At 35.3% G+C, this 21,368-nt stretch overlaps 1 protein-coding gene across 3 annotated transcripts in view; it reads right to left on the bottom strand.

The window, feature by feature from the left end:
* Window positions 1–21,368, bottom strand: part of RhoGAP100F (Rho GTPase activating protein at 100F) — an 82,260-nt gene that overhangs the window by 15,734 nt on the left and 45,158 nt on the right. For all 3 annotated transcript variants that reach the window (XM_089630984.1, XM_089631001.1, XM_089630992.1), the window contains exons 3-18: window positions 21,106–21,189; window positions 19,141–19,239; window positions 18,457–18,615; window positions 16,315–16,432; window positions 16,066–16,198; window positions 14,531–14,698; window positions 14,109–14,294; window positions 11,660–11,790; window positions 11,071–11,272; window positions 10,094–10,204; window positions 9,446–9,573; window positions 8,865–9,007; window positions 8,438–8,594; window positions 6,569–6,700; window positions 5,176–5,420; window positions 54–252 (exon numbers count right to left, since the gene is read on the bottom strand). In XM_089630984.1, the coding sequence (XP_089487110.1) occupies window positions 54–252; window positions 5,176–5,420; window positions 6,569–6,700; window positions 8,438–8,594; window positions 8,865–9,007; window positions 9,446–9,573; window positions 10,094–10,204; window positions 11,071–11,272; window positions 11,660–11,790; window positions 14,109–14,294; window positions 14,531–14,698; window positions 16,066–16,198; window positions 16,315–16,432; window positions 18,457–18,615; window positions 19,141–19,239; window positions 21,106–21,189 (2,395 nt within the window). The remainder of the gene's footprint in view (window positions 1–53; window positions 253–5,175; window positions 5,421–6,568; window positions 6,701–8,437; window positions 8,595–8,864; window positions 9,008–9,445; window positions 9,574–10,093; window positions 10,205–11,070; window positions 11,273–11,659; window positions 11,791–14,108; window positions 14,295–14,530; window positions 14,699–16,065; window positions 16,199–16,314; window positions 16,433–18,456; window positions 18,616–19,140; window positions 19,240–21,105; window positions 21,190–21,368) is intronic.

The following is a 21,368-nucleotide window of genomic DNA, read 5'->3' as shown; positions in this document are numbered from 1 at the left end:
CTGTAGGGACTTAGAATTCCGTTCTTATCAGCAATACAGTACTATGAACCAACCTCTAGGGTCTATCTTGAGGGCAAGCTGGTGCAAGGGGCTCTGCCCCAGCAGCTGCTGGAGGTTGAGCGCCCCGCGGTAGCACAGCTTGTGACGGTGCTGCGGATCCCACGAGTACACCAGGAGGTCGAGCTGGCGGTTGTTCACCAGATCCAACTCGAAGGACTCGTCCCAATCAAATTGCAGCTCCCCTGTACGAACCTGCCATAAAATAAAACACATATTAGAGCCAAGAGAAGTAAAGGGATACAATGTTATTCATTAATCAGAAATGCAAAATCAGAAGGATCTTCATATATTTATTCAGAAAATAACTACATCATTAACCTTTTGAACGTGTTAATTTGCTCCGTTTTATCTATATCCGTACGCGGTACATATTTTCAAATACCTATGCACGCAATTAAATGTCAAATTATAGCATTCTGGCATGATTTATTGGACTATATAGACAGAACAGATTATTCTCAACAATATGAAAACAAATCCTCGTGTGTCAACACTCTTAGATGTTTATAAAAACAAAAACATAAAATTTCATGCAAAGACGTACCGTATCTTTTGAATGTGGTCCCGCCATTCACTCGGCGTGTGTGTACTTAGGCCACTGCGTTGATAGACACAAGTGGGACACCATGATCACTTATCATTTTTAGTTATGAATGACATACTAGTACTAACGCCATCCGTTGACAAAAATGTAAACTAAAGGACTAAAAGGCGCGAAGAGGCGCACTTGATTATCGATCTTTTTTTATGAAATACAATTTTATTTTTGAGAAATTCTTGTAGATGTCAGCATCGTGATAGTTCTACGAATGTCCAAGAGAGCAAGAAATACATTTATGACGAAAGAGCGCTGGAATATCGGCCGTCAAAGTTTCCGTATCAACTGTTAATACAGCCGCGTGTGAGTACAGACTTTTTGCCGTAACAACAGTTGATACGGCCGCGTGCAAAGAGTTAAATTACGGAAATATAAAATTTTAGTTAGCGGGAGAGCAACATGCTACGTGAAGCCCCGAGAATGTCGAAATGCAGAGAGCTGTTTGCTGGTGGCCGTGAGACTAGTCGCTAGTGTTGCCAAAGTAGACAGAATAAAATGGCAAGTGATTGAAACAATTATTTACAATAGGTACTAGCATGTACAAGCTATTGAAATACAAAATATTTATTTAAACTTTCTTAGTTTTAACAGGGCAGTCCACTCCGGGCGCCAAATTGCCAAGGCGCTGATAATTCCTAAAACCTAACAGTTGTAACTTGTAACACATCGCCCTTGAGTTTATTTTTCATAAAAACGGCGCTACACAAAAATACAAATCATCCGAATATTATTGATTACAGCGATCACCTACCTAGAACTCAGCGGCGGTCGGTGACTTTTTGTAGAAGGGATGCTGGACATCAAATGTTTATACTCGGACTTACTACGTACTTGATATCAAATATGCACATCTAGACGCTAGTCCACGAACAAGATACAATTAGGTAGCTTCTAAAATTATCTCCATAAATCCATTAGCTCCATAACTCAATTTTTCCAGTATCCAGAATAATTTTTTTTCCACAAATGGCAGAGACAAAACTTTTTCGCATTAATGATTCAATTATACAACTACACAATTCACTATTATCACTTAGAACACGTTGGCGAAGTATCCATCATATTTTGGGGATTAATTTTTATTTATTTAAATTATGATTAAAAAGTAAATCGCAGGTTAATAATATTCAATAAGAATTTGACTTCAGTATTCAAGTTCAAAGTAGCGCGCGCATACAATCCAATGGATTAGTAATAGAGTACATATATGATTCTGTGCATTATACATATTAGCATTAAAGACGGTTTTTGTACGTTGGATGCTGTCATTAATATTGTATGAAGTTGACGAAGATATTGGCTTGCGGGTCTCAGTGGGCATGCGCGGAAAGAACATATGTTCTAGCATTTTGGATACGGTTTACAGATCGCTTCCACACCACAGTATTATTGCTTGTACATATGTATATGTGAGTTTTACGCGTTTCACAGTATTTGAGAATGTATGTGTATTTAGACTCGCCAGCGCTGCTAGTATCGTGTCGTTCGTTGTGCGTACACAGAAACGGGAAGATAATATGCACGATAATATGATTTTTTACAGCGCCGTTTTTGTAAAAAAAATCACATTAAGGTCGCTGTAGAAATATTAAAATATTTAAATTGCAGTTTTACTGTTTACGGCTAGAACTCCAAATCTTTTTACTCTAAAATGCAAGGGATGCGGAGCATCCACAGCATGTATGGACGGACTGCGCCTGCTAGGCGTCTATTGGTTTTGATAAGGGGTGCTAAAATTTTAGCCGTTTGGCTCATAGCCGGCACTGAATGGGTATTCCAGTTGAACTATAATAACAAATTGTGAAATTATCTGAATATGCTTAAATTGTCAAACAGACGGATTCTCACTGACTCGATACAGGCATAAAATTTTAAAAGATGCAAATCATAAATCGGCATGCAATACTGCATAAGCGACATGAAACAAATTGTTCTGGAGAAAGAATTACAACACACGCAGTATTGCCCTTGGAAATCACATATGCGGTGTTATATTTTGTCCGTAAAACGAATGATTTAACTAATATTTGGTATTTTGAGGATGAAAATTGAATAGAATGCTTTATCTAATATTTAGCATTCTGTGGATGAACATTGAATGGAATGTTTTGACTGATACAAATTTGGTATTCTGTGGATGAACATTCAATGAAATGTTTTAATTAATATTTGGCATGAACATTGAATGGAATGGCATTCAAAAATCACCTTTGACACTAAATTCAGACTGACTATATTTGCTCCTTATAACTGTTAATCGTTATATCCAAAATAGGTTTTTATAAAGTTGTATGTACCTACCTACCTGCTTCTACTATCAATATATTCGCAAAAGTACAATATATTTTCAAAATACGAGTAGGTAAAAAAACCTGTTAAAAAATATATTAGGAAAATACACTTATATTACTCAAATTTATTATCATGATTATTTTAAAGATTTCGCTTTCATGATTCTCTATTTCTTCTACATAACAATCAACGTATTATAACTATCATCACGTGGTTCATGGCTTTCAAGAAAAATTGAAAAAAACCACTAAATTGTCTATCTTTTTATCACTAGCTTGTGCGTACTGTACCTACCGCTTGTAAAATCGCACTTCTCATAAATAACTAGCTTGTGCGTACTGTACCTACCACTTGCAAAATCGCACTTCTCATAAATAACTAGGTTATGCGTACTGTACTTACCACTTGTAAAATCGCACTTCTCATAAATAACTAGCTTATGCGTACTGTACCTACCGCTTGTAAAATAAATAACTAGCTTGTGCGTACTGTACCTACCACTTGCAAAATCGCACTTCTCATAAATAACTAGCTTATGCGTACTGTACCTACCGCTTGTAAAATCGCACTTCTCATAAATAACTAGCTTGTGCGTACTGTACCTACCACTTGCAAAATCGCACTTCTCATAAATAACTAGCTTGTGCGTACTGTACCTACCACTTGTAAAATCGCACTTCTCATAAATAACTAGCTTATGCGTACTGTACCTACCGCTTGTAAAATCGCACTTCTCATAAATAACTAATGCCAGCGAGATTGTTTTGGTTTTCTGCTGTAAAAATTTACTTGTCATAAACCAGTAATGCACAACCCGCGGCAGTAATCTTGCGGCCCACATGTCAATTTCATACGACCCACTTGGCTATAGAGAAAAATCTAAATGTTTGGGATAACTCTTGAAAACCCTGGCTGAGAGCAATTTTTTATGGAGTTTTGGTTAATTTACGCTGCATTTTCTAAATGGAACCAAATTAGAAGAACCGATTTGCATAACAAAAAATTCAAAGTAAACCTTAAATATTGAATTTTGCTGTCAACCTCCTTCCCCTCAACGAAAACAAAAAAGAAATACAATTGTAAAAATAGACAAAGCGGCCCCTCTGCTGAAAAACTTGTGCATCACTATCATAAATTTACCCCGTGCAGGGATGCAGGTAATCATTGCCAGTTACCTTCATAAATATATTTATTGGTTTTTTAAACAAAATTGACAGTGAGTTGTAATACAAAAGAAGACGTAAAAGGGAATAAAATTGCGAAGCTCAAATTTCGCCTGACTTTATCAGGTTTTATGAAAATTTTACATTGTGCCCGATGGATAGCAATGGTTCACATAGCCGACAATCTTTCACAGGTAGTGCCATAAAAATGTGAATCCGTCCCTAACGAGATAAGAAATTCCCACCCCTTTGTTTGTTACTACTTACTTCGAGAATAATTGAATAATACTAAACTAAAATATCGTTTTGTAATTGCTCATTATAGCCGTGAACTCGCTATTGCCGTGATCTCTATGGATATGTTTAAAAAATCATTTATCTGAATATAACTAGCTATTCCGGGGCAACTAGATACTATTTTAGGTTATATTATACAATTTTTATAAATGTATTATATGGCAAGAGGGTACAATTTACAAAAAAACATCATTTTGCAAAAAACAATTAAGTTATGACGAAAATAGTATCAGGTGGCACACGGTGAAAATTTTGCGGCGGAACTTCAAGAGTGAATGGAAATTTACCTATTACATTAATATTATTTTTACTGACCATTCCCATGTAAAAGCTCAAAAAGGGCATTTAATATTTATATCTAATATTTTCCTTTTAAGAACAATTTTACAATAACAAGAACAATATTATTTGAAAGCCCCTGCCCTGTTTTAAAATATAATTTTTGTCTCCATATTGGCCCGTCTGTAGCGCAGTTTACTATGGAACTTTCCTGTGCAGAGTCTTCTTACAGCATTTGGTTTATGTCGTTTGCCTACCGACCCGTGGGACCGTGGGCTTAAACTAAGAGAAGCGTTGAGACTGTTAAATGGAGCTTTAGAAAATATTTACTTATTACGTATATATTAAATATACACGGTACTACTGGTTCCGGCCATTTGGAAGCAGTTGGGACATAAAAAAAGCTACTAAATGTAGGTACAGATAAATCTAGCAAAGCGCACAGTGAGAGGAATAACAGAGATAAATGTATAAAAGGGCACTTACAACAGTTCGCGCCTTGTGCACCCTGTCACACTCCAGCACGCAGTAGAGGTCCCGGGCCCCTGCAGGTACGCTGGGCTGTGAGTGCGGGGTGGTGGGAGTGGCCGAGCCTGAGCCCCCTGCGCCCCCGCGCAGCCCCCGCCCCGCTAGCAGGTGCAGCCACAGCATGCCCGACACACCGCCCGCCATCCCCCCCACGCCCGAACTCATACTCAGCGTCTGCTTGTCCAGCTTGTACTTGGCGAATTCTGGAACATTTTACGTTTATCAATACATCATTTTTTGTTTAACAATGTTAAATATCGGATAGCCAAGCCTTTCCCGTCATTAAAGTAGGACCCGCTTAAAAGGAAGATCTAACCCTCTTTCAAGCAGGCGTCGACCGAACGAGTAGAACTACCTTTCCCACATAAAGTGTGTAAAATTAAAACTAAAATTTCTATGCATTTCTTTCTTTCTTATGTTTTAATTACCAATGAGCCATATATAATATGTATACCCATTTCAGATTAACTGGTACCTATTACCCTCTTCTTGTGTGCCGCAGTATCCAATTGGCATTATCAAAAAAAAAAATTCTCTGAGATATTCTGGGGAAACTACTCATGGTAGATTAAACACTATTTTCATAAATATATAAACCCATTATCTGGTAAGACGGTATAATTTACAAAAACATCATTTTGCAAAAAAGAAATTACGAAAGTAAGTTATTACGAAACTAGATTCAACTGGCAATCGGCAAATATTTTGCATCCGGACATCAAGAGTTAAGAGTGTTTTAAACTCAACAAATAAAAATGATATTTTGCGTTGGCTCACCAAGAGTTAAGAGTATTTTAAACTCAACAAATAAAAATGATATTTTGCATTGGCTCACCAAGAGTTGAGAGTGTTTTAAACTCAACAAATAAAAATGATATTTTGCGTTGGCTCACCGAGAGTTATGAGTGTTTTAAACTCAACAAATAAAAATGATATTTTGCGTTGGCTCACCGAGAGTTATGAGTGTTTTAAACTCAACAAATAAAAATGATATTTTGCACTGGCTCACCAAGAGTTAAGAGTGTTTTAAACTCAACAAATAAAAATGATATTTTGCGTTGGCTCACCAAGAGTTAAGAGTGTTTTAAACTCAACAAATAAAAATGATGAGTCGTGCTGTTGCAAAACCTGCTATGGAATTTTCAGATTTTTCAAGACAATTCTCAAAATTCCATTTTGGAACACCGTTTTCAATGTAAACATTGTTCACTAAATATCAAAAGAATAATGTATGTTTAAGTATTATTTAGCACTTTAGATATGGCTTCATTCGACGATGAGCCTGCGCGAAGGTACAAATGTTATAAAATAAATAAATAATAGTAAAACTAGATAAATAAAAAAGTTTTACCTGTGGGATTGATGTCAATGTGTCGGGTGCGCGGGAGGGTGGAGGAGGGGGTGGGCACAGGGCTCGGCCCCCCCCGGGACCCTAGCTCCAGCAGCTGTCTCATGCGACGGGTGGACGGAGATCCTATCATTCCTGAAATCAAAGGAAATTTCTAAACTAATGATTCAACCAAAACTAAAAACAGTTCCATGACAAAACAGAATATTGAAGAAAAAACAAACCGACAACAAACCACACCTAACCTAACCTGAACCAACCTGACCAATTATTTTATTGTATTTCATTTTGTCATCATTCTTTTCTTTTCTTGTTGTTTGTTTTTGGGGTGTTATGCCGTGTTGCGCTAACTCCTTCTTTAGCCGACGTTTCGGACAGCGTTGCAGTGTCCATCATCAGGGCAGATCCGGTAGATCCGAAGATCAACAAAAATGCTTTTGGCAGTGAGAATCTAAAAACTTACCTGATCATTCTTTTCTGTTGCATCTCTGTTTTGTTTTGTCACTGTTCTGTTGTTTCACCTCTCTTGTTTTATTTTATTATATTAAATTCAGGAACAAATATTAGAATATTTTTCAATTATTTTGTAAAGAAGTTTATTTGCCACATTATGCAATAAAATTACATTCGAAAAGGGATTCGGAAATAGGAGACTTTGAAGTTGAAAGTATTTTTTAAGGTGATGCCATACGTAGTAATGCAAAATCATGTGTTTTTGGTTTGAAAATTTGGTCGCCTAGAAATGTTTCAGATGCTTTAATTAAATACTGCAAGTAGAATACATCTTGGCCTTTTAAATAATCGAGTATTTTTTAGATAAGTCTTTTTATAAGCCCAGAAAAAAATAATGTATAAGGCCTCTGAAAACTGCAGTTCAAAATCTCCTACTTACGAACCCATTTTCGGTTATGATTTTATTGTATAATGTGGCAAATTAAGTTATTTATAAAATGATCGAAAAAAAAAAAAATATTTATGCCTGAACATCCACAAAATAAAATAAAAGGCACTTTTTGGCCATGTTTTTTTCTTGCATGAATCAAAACAGGCGGATGGTGTTAAGCGGGAATTTAAACCTTATCGCCATCTACGTAAGGGTTGTTATTGATAGCGGCTCAATTTAAAATATTACACGACGTAGTGCATCGCCTTAAAAGTTTGATACTTTATTTTATTCTAAGCTTCTAAAAATGCATACTCGATAATTTACAAGGCCAAGAAGTGTTCTACTCGCAGTATTAAAGCATCCATAATGTTTTTAAGCAATCTAATTTTCAATCCAGAACATCTTTTTATCGCCTTAAGTCTTGCATAAACTGCAGATTATGCCGCTAGTTTACCCAAGAAGTAGTAAGTTTTATTCCTCTAGATTGCAAATTGTAGCAGTAATTTAAGACTACTAGCAAATTCTCTAACGCTTTCATTTTTTTTTTACCCAGTTTTTATAGACAAGATTCAATATATTCCAGAGCTCTGGAAGCCCTTCTTAAATTTTTAGTATCATCTTTGCTCCACAGACTCTAATGATCTAGCAAGTCTAGCTAAAATTGTCTTGCTTTTCAAAACTTGATACACCGTAGGAGACACTGAGACTTCACTCCGATACACCTGTTCACACAGCAAACAACACAACACTGACATCGGTGTGTCGACACTCCTGCCTATAATGCTGGAAAGGATACCGGTGTACACACTTGGTGTATACATTCACTGTGGAGTGTCTAGTGTCGAAGTGTATGCGTACCTTAACAATATTACCTACTTTGATTTCCAATATTTTGATATTTGGCATAAAAATGTGTAATAATCAGCACAGAGAAAATAGCAAAAATGAACTTATAAGTTTAAATTGAATAGAGTGCTTCAACATACCCGATGAAGTAATATGTTGGGTAGACAGCGATCTTGCTGGGATGGAAGTGTGGGTGGAAGATCTCCCGGTGAAGTTTCTGTCCAGTGTTCCGGTCAAAGCAGACCTGCCCGCTCCGTATAGCCCGTAGGATGAACTGAATGCTGCAGCATTCTCTGCCTGTGAAATGCGTCAAATAACGAATGAGTTTGACGGGAATATATAACGGAAGCTGGCAGCTAAGCTACATTTTAGCTTTTTGCCTGCTTTTCCACGCAATCTATCCCATCAGTTTTGGCATGTTTTGATAGTGTTCGTTTCAGTGAAACTTCATTACATAAGCGAAGGTGAGTTAGTTGATGGATCGCATATGCGCCAGCTGCGTAGATAAGGTTAATTATATTTTGAATAAGAAATTTGATAATCATTTTAATAGAAGTGACAACATACATTTTTCAGCGCATCGTGAATGTTTTCAGCACTGTAAGTGAACCTCGCTGCTCTATGCTGATTGAGGACATCTCTGCTTGCCCTTATCTGCTCATAGATGGCACTTGTCGATGGTGTTCTTGATAACCAAGAACGATATTCATCTGAAAAATAAGAACAGTTTGTAGAAATCATATTTTTTCATAGACTTAGTACCAGTGGCAGCTCGTGACTTTTGGGTGTACTAGAGTGCTAATATTACAAAAAATAGCATTGTTGATGTTGTAGCTGAAAACGGTTTTTTATTTTTTTTCGAAAATTCGATTTTTTGTACAAATAATTTCAGGAAATCTGTGGGGCGCATGGCCAAAATGAAATTTCCTGAAAATCTTCATACAAAAAATCGAATTTTCGAAAAAAAAAAAATCTTTTTCAGCTACAAACATATCAGTAATGTCGAGTTTTTCAAACTTAGCACTCTATGTCACTGAAAAGTCACAAGTCGCCACTGCTTAGTACGCTGAAATGAATACAAAGTAAGAATATTCTGTGGTAAATATCTTATGTACTAGTACAATGTTCATATATATGTAGTGACAAACCTCTTGGACCTCTGCCAGTTAGGTGAGGCATTTCGGGAGCTGACAGGTTTCCATCTGCATCATCCATCAGCAAGGAAGATATTCCTCCAGGGCGATCTAAGGTTCCAAACCTCTTTCCCATTGCCAGCCTAAAGAAATCATGTCATGTTTATTAATATGTACGTAATGAACACATTATGACCATACATACGCATGTACAGTCCTTCAAGAAAGTGTAGAAAAAAACGAGGGCCCCAGGATCATTATAATAAGGAAGTACAGTGAAATATATTATGGCTTAAAAAAATGTATATTTATACAGATCAAAAAATTATGATTCTGAATATACAGGTTGTCCCAAAAAATAGTGTCAAAAGTGCTACTTAAATCACCCCCATGTGATTTCGTGTGTGAAAACTAGACTTACAAGAGATTATTGATCACAGAGACATGAACTATTGAGATATATGCTTGACTTTTAAAAATGAAATTAGGTCATTTAATATTATAAATATAAATAAAATGGACTCTTCATTGTAATCTCACTTTTGAATCTCCTATAATTTGTTCTAAAATGGATGTTGCCATAGTCATAAAATTTTTTACTTCTTTTTTATTAAATCTCCACATTTTCTGTACATAATAGGTACCTACTATCTAATTTCTTACCTTGTGGAAGCTCTTGTGTCTCTTGGAAGTGAGTTGAATTTGTTGGCTAAATCTGTGCCTGTTATTGTATTTGTGCGTTGTACGGAGTTTAATGCTGACGACGGTTGATTTCTGAAAATAAATGTTGGAGATATTTTGACACATTTAAACAGGAGAAACCTTTAAAAAAAGTCAATTTTAATGATATGTACCTACCTAATCAAAAGGAATTATTAAATAATATAATTTCGGTTGCAATGTTAGTATGTACATAACATTCTAAAATTTAAAAAATAAATAATTCTTATTTATTATTTTAAGTAGGTACATATATATTGAATATATGCTGCCGTTTTTTAAATAGTTGGTGGTGTAATGGTCATAGCTGCCTTCCAAGCAGTAGGTTCGATTCTTGGCCGTGGCAATTATACTATTTTTTTAACATTTATATTCAAAAATATATTTTTAGGTGATTTTTCACAAGTCTCCGGATAGTAAATGTAAATTTGTCAGTTGGTCTATCCACAGAGCATGAACTTTTCAAAATTGGAATCTGAGTTTGTCAGTTGTCCATCCACAGAGCACGAACTTTTCAAAATTGGAATCCTTAATCTTGAGGAAATTATCAAATTAAAAATTATTGTTTTCAAATTCAGTCAATTAATTAAGTAGGTACCTACCAAGGAAGTGACATTTTTAAAAGTGGAATTAATGTTCAGGCAAATCATTTTAAAGTGCACATGTTTGAATATAGAATATGTGCACACTGATAGTTATTCAAATTGGTTCGACAATGTTTAGAACACCCATCTACAGCCTGCTCTTACCCCATAGTAGCCTTATGATACAGTACACCACTACACAAGTAATAATCTCTTTAAAATGATTCTACTGTGCATGGTGTAATATTTTGAACGAAAAGAAATTTTTTCAAATTAAATCTACACATCCTGTGATTTTTCACAGAAAACAACAACTAGTTTTTTTTAGATAATTACCTATTATAATAGTAGTAATTGGATCTAGAATTAGCGGGGCCGCATGTGGCCTCGGTGTCGGAAGAGTAGTCCAGGCTCCGGTTCCTCCGAGTGAGGGTTCCTTGGGCCGTCATGGAGCTGGGGGCTACATACTTATTATTGAGGCCTCTGGAATCCGGGCCAGTTGTGGCGTATCGTTGATTGTATCTGGACAAGGTTGAACCTACAAGAAGACAAAAAAGTTATAAAAGTGGTAGATACTCTCAGTAATGCCCTGGTGAAAGACCATAATTCAGAATCGGCTTAGAATGGCTTTAGCTGTAGCCATGTTTGGTTAATAGGTCTGAATATGCGGATATTTCCCAACCTTTTTCTTACCCACTCCCTTCAACACCACAAAAGGTATTGTAAGTTGCCAAACTATAATGGCCAACTGCTATCAGCTGGCCATCTTCTATCTTGAAATCTTTGAAATGTGCCGTTATTACCAGATTTGCATTCGATACATATAAACTCAAAACATGCAGGAGGTACAATAAATTTTGTGCTTGCTCAAAGAACTAGCACAATACATACTAATAAAACCGTTTAAGTTGATTGTACATCTTACCTGATTTAAGACTAGAGCGTAGCAGTGTATGCCTGCCCGCTGGTGATATTGAAGTATAATCTGAATATTCTACGCGAGGTAAATGTTGATCAGATCCCGATCGAGGCATTATGCGTTGATTGGACGAAAACCTACAAAAATATAATATTATTAATACTTAACACATTCTTATTTAAACACCTCTTTAAAAAATATATATTTATGTATTTAAATGTTTCACAATGACAGCGAAGTCCCATTAAATTGCTAGATATTAGTATTATAGTGAATTATTTTTGGGATATTATTCCATGTTGACAACATTACAGGGCAGATGTGTGTGTAGCCGACATGGTCGGGGTAAGGTTCTTGACTAGCAAGCTGAAAGTCGTAAGTTCAAATCCCGGCATGCGCAAGTAATCTTATTTGATTAATTTGTGTTATTTCACCTTTAACTCTTTTCACGCGGCCGTATCAACTGTTGTTATGGCAAAAAGCCCATACTCACACACGGCTGTATCAACAGTTGATACGGAAACTTTGACGGCCGATATTCCAGCGCTCTTTCGTCATAAATGTATTTCTTGCTCACTTGGACATTCGTAGAACTATCACGATGCTGACATCTACAAGAATTTCTCAAAAATAAAATTGTATTTCATAAAAAAAGATCGATAATCTTTTAGTCCTTTAGTTTACATTTTTGTCAAAGGATGGCGTTAATACTACATAGTATGTCATTCATAACTTTTCATAACTAAAAATGATAAGTGATCATGGTGTCCCACTTGTGTCTATCAACGCAGTGGCCTAAGTACACACACGCCGAGTGAATGGCGGGACCACATTCAAAAGATACGGTACGTCTTTGTATGAAATTTTATGTTTTTGTTTTTATAAACATCTAAGAGTGTTGACACACGAGGATTTGTTTTCATATTGTGGAGAATAATCTGTTCTGTCTATATAGTCCAATAAATCATGCCAGAATGCTATAATTTGACATTTAATTGCGTGCATAGGTATTTGAAAATATGTACCGCGTACGGGTATAGATAAAACGGAGCAAATTAACGCATTCAAAAGGTTAATCATTTAAATAAAATAATATACAGTATATTTGCGGCACATTCCAGAGCAGAAGATACTCTCAGTATTGCCCTGGTGTAAACCCGCCATTCAAAATTGAAATGTTGTTTGAAATGGCTTTGGCCGTGTTTGGTGAACAGATCTGAATAGCCAGGTTCTTCCCCACCTTCCTCCTCCCTGCTATCTTGAGCCTCACAACATACCCTGATTGGGGATGCCATGTCTCACTGTCTCCAGACGTTTGGAACATTATATCCCTATCCGATATCCCTCAAACAAATCACTATAATACTAGATGGCAGTTTGTCAACAGGTTCTTAATAACAATCTACTTTATATTTAAAAAAAACTTGGAATCTATATTATTATTTAACATACATATATTATTATTTAACAAAAGATTAAAAAGTAAATGTAAATCTATTGTACAAGTTCTACGTCTAAATGGTTGCTACGGGAGAGAAAATGTGGCATGTTAGAAAAAAAACGCCAAAAATAAGGAATAAATGGGCGACTTGCTAGGGATAGGGATTTTATTGAGAGGTAAAAACAACTTATAGGTATCTGAAATTATAATTACATCCAATAAGGGCCAGAAATAACTGTCTGAATCAATTTGGATTAAACATTCAAAATAGACGAGAGGATGTTTCTATAATAAGAATTTAGGGGTTCAAAGACTGATTCGTCATAATTTAATTGATCTTTTGTACTGTATTACGTTATTTTGTATCTTACATAAGACCATCGGGATCAAAACTGGCCACCTTATAAATATTTATAGAGAAATATTTTGGCAAAAAGTAAAGAAATGTTTTGGGAAGATGGAATTAAATGTTTAGTTAATATAATTTTTTTGTTAATAATTTTACAATTCAGAACAATAATTACAGAGAAATTTAAGATTAAAGTATGGATTTGACCCTTGTTTAGTTACATAAAATGTGTGTAATTGACTACTTTTGATCTTATAATATGCATAAAGATTTCTGCTATGCACTAAAGTTTGAGCAGTTATTGTGATTTCAGTGGTGTCTGTAAAATAAAATCAAAGTGTTTATATAGGTTTAGATTTTATTTGACTAAATATGAAAGTAACATTTTAAAGTTATTTCAATTCAATGGAAAGTTGTCAGCGTTAGTACGGGTTGTTTCGGAGAATTTGAACAATTCATCAAATTTCAACGTTCATTTTCAAGTTCTGTGAAAGATTTTTTCAAGTTCTGTTTTTATTTCAGTTTTGTCAAGCAACTAGCCTACAATGATATAATAACAGAACTTGAATAAGTCTTTCACAGAACCCGAAAATGAACGTTGAAATTTGATGAATTGTTCAAATTCTCCGAAACAACCCGTCCTTAGTGGAATATCTGATTTTTACCTAGCAGACGTCATTGGTTGTCCCCCGGCAGAAAGCCTACGAGGAAGCACGGGACCGGAGTAGAAAGAGTGCACCTTCTCGGCCAGGCTCTCCAGGGTCTTGGGGTAGCCCCTCTCGTAGCCCTGGAAGTGCTGAACGGATGTGGATTTGGGCTGCTCCGTGATCACGGGGGGTGGAGGCTGGTAGCTGCAAAAAACAGACAATATGTTAAAAAATGTAGCTGCAGTCCGTCAAGAAAATTAATAAAATGTAATTCAAAAATTTCATCGCAGTGGCGATACCAATTTTAGAAAAAATTAATAGTAGATCAAATCTGTGATGTCTGTACGAATGTGGATTTGGCATACATTACAAAATATGAGGTTATTACACATATTCAATGTCGATTTTGAAATAACTGTAAAATTAAAAATATAAGTTACCTCCAATGATTTGAGGGTGTTTCTGAGGGTGGCCTACTGTTGTAGTATAGATCTAAGCTGGAAGACTGATCTGGAGAATAGCCGGCAAGCCCCAATCCCAGACGAGATCTGGATTCCGTCATCTCCCGCCCGTCTCCCGTGTGTCTCAGTCTCAGACTCCCGGCATCCCTGAAATATCAACGTGGGTTACATCACATATAGCCCTAGCTTTCTTGTAACCTTCCCCTCTTTCTTATATATGAATCCTATAATTTCTATACCCGCTATATCCGATTTTTTGACAAAATGATCTGAGTATGACATCTTGTTCACATTTTTGCGAGCAACAAGAGGAGCCTAAAATTGAGTTTCAAAACCCTCCTTATCGCGACCAAAAACCATGTTAAAACTGCGAGTGAGAAACCAAATCCGCTATATCATACAGAAAGTTACTATCAAAACCCGCTTTATCGGATTCAACGAATCACAAGCAGTTATTTTGCCAAAATACAATATGGCCGCCGCTCTGACGCCACGCTCGTGTGTCAAAATGATCTACGCGTGAGTTTCTAAACCCGCCATGTCGGCTCAGTTGACTTTCAAAATCACGAAGTGAGTATCAAAATCCGCTATATCCATTTTATTTATCGAAATTACTTAATTATTGCTAGACATATATAGAAAAATAAATGCTTGTCGAAATTTTATTACTCCAATTCACTGTATAAAAAATTGTAATGCATTTATTTATGTACGCTAGAGATGTGACAGTTTTTTGCGGTTTTCTCCAAATCAATGAAAGTTGATATAGCGGGTATAGAAATTACACAAATAATATGTCACATGTAACAGATAAAAAAGTTACAACAGGGTTCTCAGCTACTTCTTGAGTCATTGACTTATTGCTGAGAATCGTGACCCAATGACGCATCATCATGTCCTGCGCTGCATAAAAAGCCACACACACCAACATTCCAAATGCCAGTAAAACTTGATCAGTTCAACTCATCAGTGATCTTCCTCTGCTACTTCTGTTGCTAATGACCATGAACTTCTCCAGTTCAAGTTCTCAATTTGGCTAAACTACCTTAGGATACGTTAGAGACTTTAAAGGTAACAGCCTCTTGTTGGTGCCTAGCGCTTCCAGAAATGGTAGATTGCTAGCTGTTAATGGTATCCCAAGGCAATGTACCTACCCACAGTTTTGATTCAATGACAATACATGCGAACATTCTCGTAAAATTCTTTGAGCGATATGTGAAACGAACCACTCCTCTACAAAACGCTCTGCTTTTTTTCAGCATGCAACATGCATTGTACGGACACCTATTTGTACCTATGCATTATGTTACAACCGAATTGAGTTTTGTATATTTATTTATAATGAGGCGTGCGAGAAATTTAGTATATTGTTTGGCGCTCAGGAATTTTTAGATTGGCAGAAATTTAGGGAGTGCGTTGCTCCTCTGCTCCTTAGGGCTAGCCGCCACTGGTCATATATATTTTGCATGTCATATGCAAACAGAAGCGAAAAATTGTACTTAAACGGTGTTGACCTGTTTGAATGTCCTCCGTGATCCATTTCGTCCACCATATCCTCGTCCCTTAGTTCCCGTTTTATAACAACAACTGGGGGCGGTTTGTGCTCTGATCTCGGCGGCAAACTTGGTGAACCACTGCCTTTATTTCCTAGCAAATAAAATATGATATTCATTATCAGAGTCAATTTTTCATCAATAATCAAATATTTGTAATAAATTCTAATCCTAGGGAAAATTTATGTTGTATTGGAAATAGTAACCAACCTTTACGTTGTCTAGTGGCTAGAACTAGTCGTCTGGGAATTGACATAATTATCACCACATCATCTAGGGACATATGGGTTACATCCACCAAGTTGACGGCCAAGATCTCATCTCCAACCTAAAAACAATAGGAGATAATCATAGTAACTTCATCATTATATTCATAATTATGTGTTGCATGCCATATTTTAATAGAAATTTATTAAAGAGACCAAATATTCATAGTTCACACCAAAAATGTATGGTTTATGTTTATTTTCTACCAAAGTACGTACTTTTTTTATTTTTGGTTGCTATATTAACACCTAATATAATTTCAAGCGGGCGAAAACAAGGGTCCCATTCGAGAAAATGGATTTTGTTTGACTATATCTTTGAAAACAAGGGTCCCATTCGAGAAAATGGATTTTGTTTGAAACAGCAATATCTTTGAAAACAAGGGTCCCATTTGAAAAAATGGATTTGATTTAAAACAGCAATATCTTTGAAAACAAGGGTCCCATTTGAGAAAATGGATTTGATTTAAAACAGCAATATCTTTGAAAACAAGGGTCCCATTCGAGAAAATGGATTTTGTTTGAAACAGCTATATCTTTGAAAATGAAACATATATTTTAATTAAGTTTTTTACATAGTAATCACCACACCCCAACTATAAAATTATTGTCTGAAATTAAAGCCTACTTTAATAATACGACTTCAAGTCAGTGTTGGGCCATTTAGGGATGTTTTATTTGCAAAAAATGTACGTGTTTTATTTGTAAAAAATGTACACATTTTATGTTAGGAAGTAAGAGCTTCATAGATGCACGCACAGATGGCAGTGCATAGAGAATCTCAGTGTGGCAGATTCCAACTAGCCAGCTTCAAGTTAGGTCGACTATCGAGTCACCATTATATTACGCGGAGTAATAATAAATCCCTGATTATTCTAAAAGAACCAATTATTATAAACTCCTTCCACAACGATTTGGAGAACTGTTTGTGCGAACACAACACACATTACAAAATAACAAAAAAAAAAAAAACATTTTCGCACAAATCATTACAAAAAACTTCCTCATCTCTGGTGCGATAACTGTAAGGATGTATTACCTGTTCTACGGGTTTAAATATAATTTCCTTTTGATAAAATATTCTTCCATACAAAAGACAAGAATTAGAAGATGGGGAAGACTTGGTTCACATTTTTAAATACATATACATATAATTGGGACCAGCACAAAGAGATTGATATAAAATGTTCATAAAAAATTATTGGACAGCAATGCCTTTTCCGCCATTCCAGTAGAACCCGCGTAAAAGGTAGAACTACCCTTCTCGCCGGAAGTGTGTTAATATAAAACCTTAAATATTTTTAAAACACCCAGATGAATTCATTGCATAGTTTTTATGATTAAATTTGTACTACGCTTTGTTGAAATGTAACATTTTTAGCAGGTTTTATAAATTATAAACTATGATTAATTATATCTCATCCACTAATGACAAGACTATGACGCAATCAAGATTTCTTTTGATATATTTTATGTAATGCATGTACGTACTTCTGTAATTTAAAAAAATGGTTATTCACGTTTCTGTGTACTTATCCTTACTTAGTTCAAACGTTTTAATAAATAAAAATTTGTCTCTATATTTTTTGCATACAGTTTGTTTTCTTCTTATAAACGAGCACTCCTTTCTTAAAAACAATCATCAGCTTACAAAAGAGAATAACAATTTAAAGCACAAAATTGTACCCTGAAAATTGTGTTAGTCAGGTAAAATATGTTAAAATAATACCATCTAACAGAGAAAAAAAAAGTGTTCGGAATTGAGTATGCAGGTAAATGATCAAACATGCATAATGTAAAAAAGTATTTTTGAAAAATATCGGCGGCCACCTCAATTGCGTATGGGCTTTTTATTCAGGCGGTTTTGGTTGAAGTTGACAGTTTCCACAATCAGATTAAAGAACGCTTTCGATTTAGATTCGACAATCGACATTTTACGCGCCCTTGAGGTGATTTTCTCACGAAAACGGCGCTATACAAATAATCAAATCATTATTAATCGATATTTTTTGACATGCAAACATTTAATAAAATAATAATATAACTTAACGTCAGACAAGGATGAAGATATGCGAGTGAGGGGTACCTTTAGACAGCCACTGTTGTAGACCGCGGACTCGAGCGCGATCCGGGAGATGAAAACTCCATCTCCGCGATCCATCCCATTTCCCTCTCGGATGTAGAGGCCCAGCGTCTGCCCCGGCCGCTTCACTATCTCTACCAACTGTACCGTGTGCTTGGCATCCTGCGTGCCAGAAAAACATATTTAATAACAAACAACAACAAAGAAAACGAATCATTCATTTGATACTTTGACGGAAAACGAGAAAGAAAAGTACGAAAACTGTCAACACGAACAGCATTTGAATTTGAATGACAGCTGCATAAATATAGACAGCTGACAGCTAGCAGCCATAGATTTATAAACAGCATAAGATCGGGGGAATTTTATTTGATTAGTAGGTAAGTACCCACGAAAATTATTTACGATTTACGTTTTTGCTGAACGTGGCCTGCTTTCCTTTTAAAACCGGGTATAGATACACATAAATAATTTAAATTCAGAGTGGAAGATGATCGATGACCTATAATAAGCCTCCATACTGAAGATATATAGCCTACAGGACGAAGGAGTGTAGGGAGGCTTAAAATTTGGACGGTGCAGAGGCTAACCCCTCATTTTTAGGCGTAATTTGATGGGAGACAGCAGTAGATCGACAGGATTTGAAGCTGATGATGTTGGAAAAAAAGATTAGTTGAGTATGTTTACCTGGAGCATGAAGAATCGCTTGGCGGCTTCATTGGCCGCCCGGCCGACCTGTCGTGGCTCCAGGATGCGCACTATCATCTCACCCCTCCGTTCCACGGCCTACAAATCATTTATAGTATCATTGTTTATCCACGACTAAATTATAAAAGGAGGTATCCAATCAAAATTGTCATGGAATTATTTATAGATGATTCGAACCTATTCAAGTCTTTACAGTATATCTCTCCCAGCTTGGCCAGAAAGTTGTAAATCGGTAACCGGGCAAATAAAAACAGTTCACTTTTCAAAAGTCAAATGGAAAATCAGAACACTTTTCAAAAGTGATGAAATTTAATAACTTTATATCACTTTTCAAGAGTGTGTGACATAGAACCGGCATGATATATTGATGTCTTTTTAAATACATTTAAATCTATTTGAATTTATATTTTGTTTTCATGAATTAATGAATCAATGCAAATGTCGGAAAGTGGAAATGAACCCACTTTCCGACATTTGATCGAGCTGAAACTTGACAGATAAACTCGTTGTCAATGACAATTCATTCAAACAAATTTTGGTTGAAATCACAGCAGTTAACACGAAATAAATTTCGGTCAGTTGTTAGTAGTTATTAGTGCGGTTGACTCCGGTCTCTGGGAGGAAGGTTCAATCCTTAGTCAAACCAGTTGTTTTTTTTAAGTTTTAAATGACATTTTGAAAGTTCACAGCAGTTAAGAGCCAGTCCTCGGGGAGGAAGGTTCAATCTTCAGACAAACCATTTTAAAAAAATGCATGTATTAAAAAAAATAGAAGCGTTATAGCAAAAAAAAACGTATTTTTACGGGTTATTTTGACTTTGTAGGTATATATCTATAAATACTCAAAACTTTTTTTGGTATTAATATCTTATATTTTGAGATACCTAGCGTATAAACACATAAAATATTTAATGTTTGGGCTTACTTTTTTATAGAAACAAAACATTATAACGCATTCAATCCACATTTCGGAAGTATTTGTAAAAAAAATTGTACTGTAATGACAGTGTGTATGTATTTCAGAAAAGCAATACATAAAATTAGTATTTATAATTACTTCACATCATTTACACTACTAAATTTGAATAATGCATAAATGAAATCCTCAGCACGGGGAATTCCAGTTCAGACATCATTATCTCTATTAGATACAAAAAGGGAAGATAGTAAAACACAAAACTAATAATGACATAATCAGTCGATCTTTTTATAAATAATGACATTCTTAGAATAGTCTTCAGGAATATCGAACAGAAGTTACGCGTACAATCATAAATTAATATGTGAGTATGAAATGTAGCTGGAGCATCTCCTATCCCTATCCTATATTCCTCGCCATTTCCCCTTAACGTCTAATTAGTTGTAAGACACAATGCAATTCCTCTTTGAATAACTTAAGACGAAGCTTAATGCCAAATAACTATTTTGATTAATCTTTATAACGAATTGGTGAACATTATGAATACCAAAAAATATGATTTAGATAAATTGGAGGTTTTCCCATCGTTTCACTTGAGTAGAATACAAATAAATAAAAATTACTGAATAAAAAATATAAATGTAAACTACTAAAAAAAAATTTTTTTCAATAGAAATGTATGAACGCATAAAAACACAACTTTTAAAGAATACAGTATTATAGTTAAGATTATCTGTGACAGTTTCACTTGATTAACTTTTTTGCTTTTTTATAAAATTATTTAAAAAATAAATAAAAACTAGTTTTTTGCTTGAAATCGAACGTTTCTAGACTCCGTTTATCAGGCGACTTTAATGCCTATTACTTACAATATTAGGTATACGAAGAATATACACATTTTGGCTTGTAGCTCCTCTTAAGCATAATAAACTTAATACTAATTATCTTCATAATGCGTACCGATGTTAGTATTAACTAAGCTGTTTGTTTCCTACAAACAATGAAAAAATAAAAATAATAACTTACCTCCAGCGCTGCGGCGGTGGTGGCATCGTGGTCATTTTCCACTGTTTCTATTTGACGAAATATTTCTGAACTAATTCCCGACACCTGAGAAATAAATTAAAATCTTAATTAATCTCACACAAAGAAAAATAATAAAACAAGCAAGGAGATGAACTGCTTACTGTTTAAAAAATAATCACCCATTTTTTTATTTTAAAATTATTTTTGATGTTAAATCTGCTGGACTAATGAACATAATTTGAGTAAATAATAACATGAAACTG

The sequence above is a fragment of the Hesperophylax consimilis genome, chromosome 1 (genome assembly GCF_061612785.1).
Source record: "Hesperophylax consimilis isolate HC1 chromosome 1, BYU_Hcon_1.0, whole genome shotgun sequence".
In the NCBI taxonomy this organism is placed as follows: Eukaryota; Metazoa; Arthropoda; class Insecta; order Trichoptera; family Limnephilidae; genus Hesperophylax; species Hesperophylax consimilis.
Note: the sequence above shows the minus strand (reverse complement) of the source record. Positions and strands in the feature narration are given on the sequence as shown.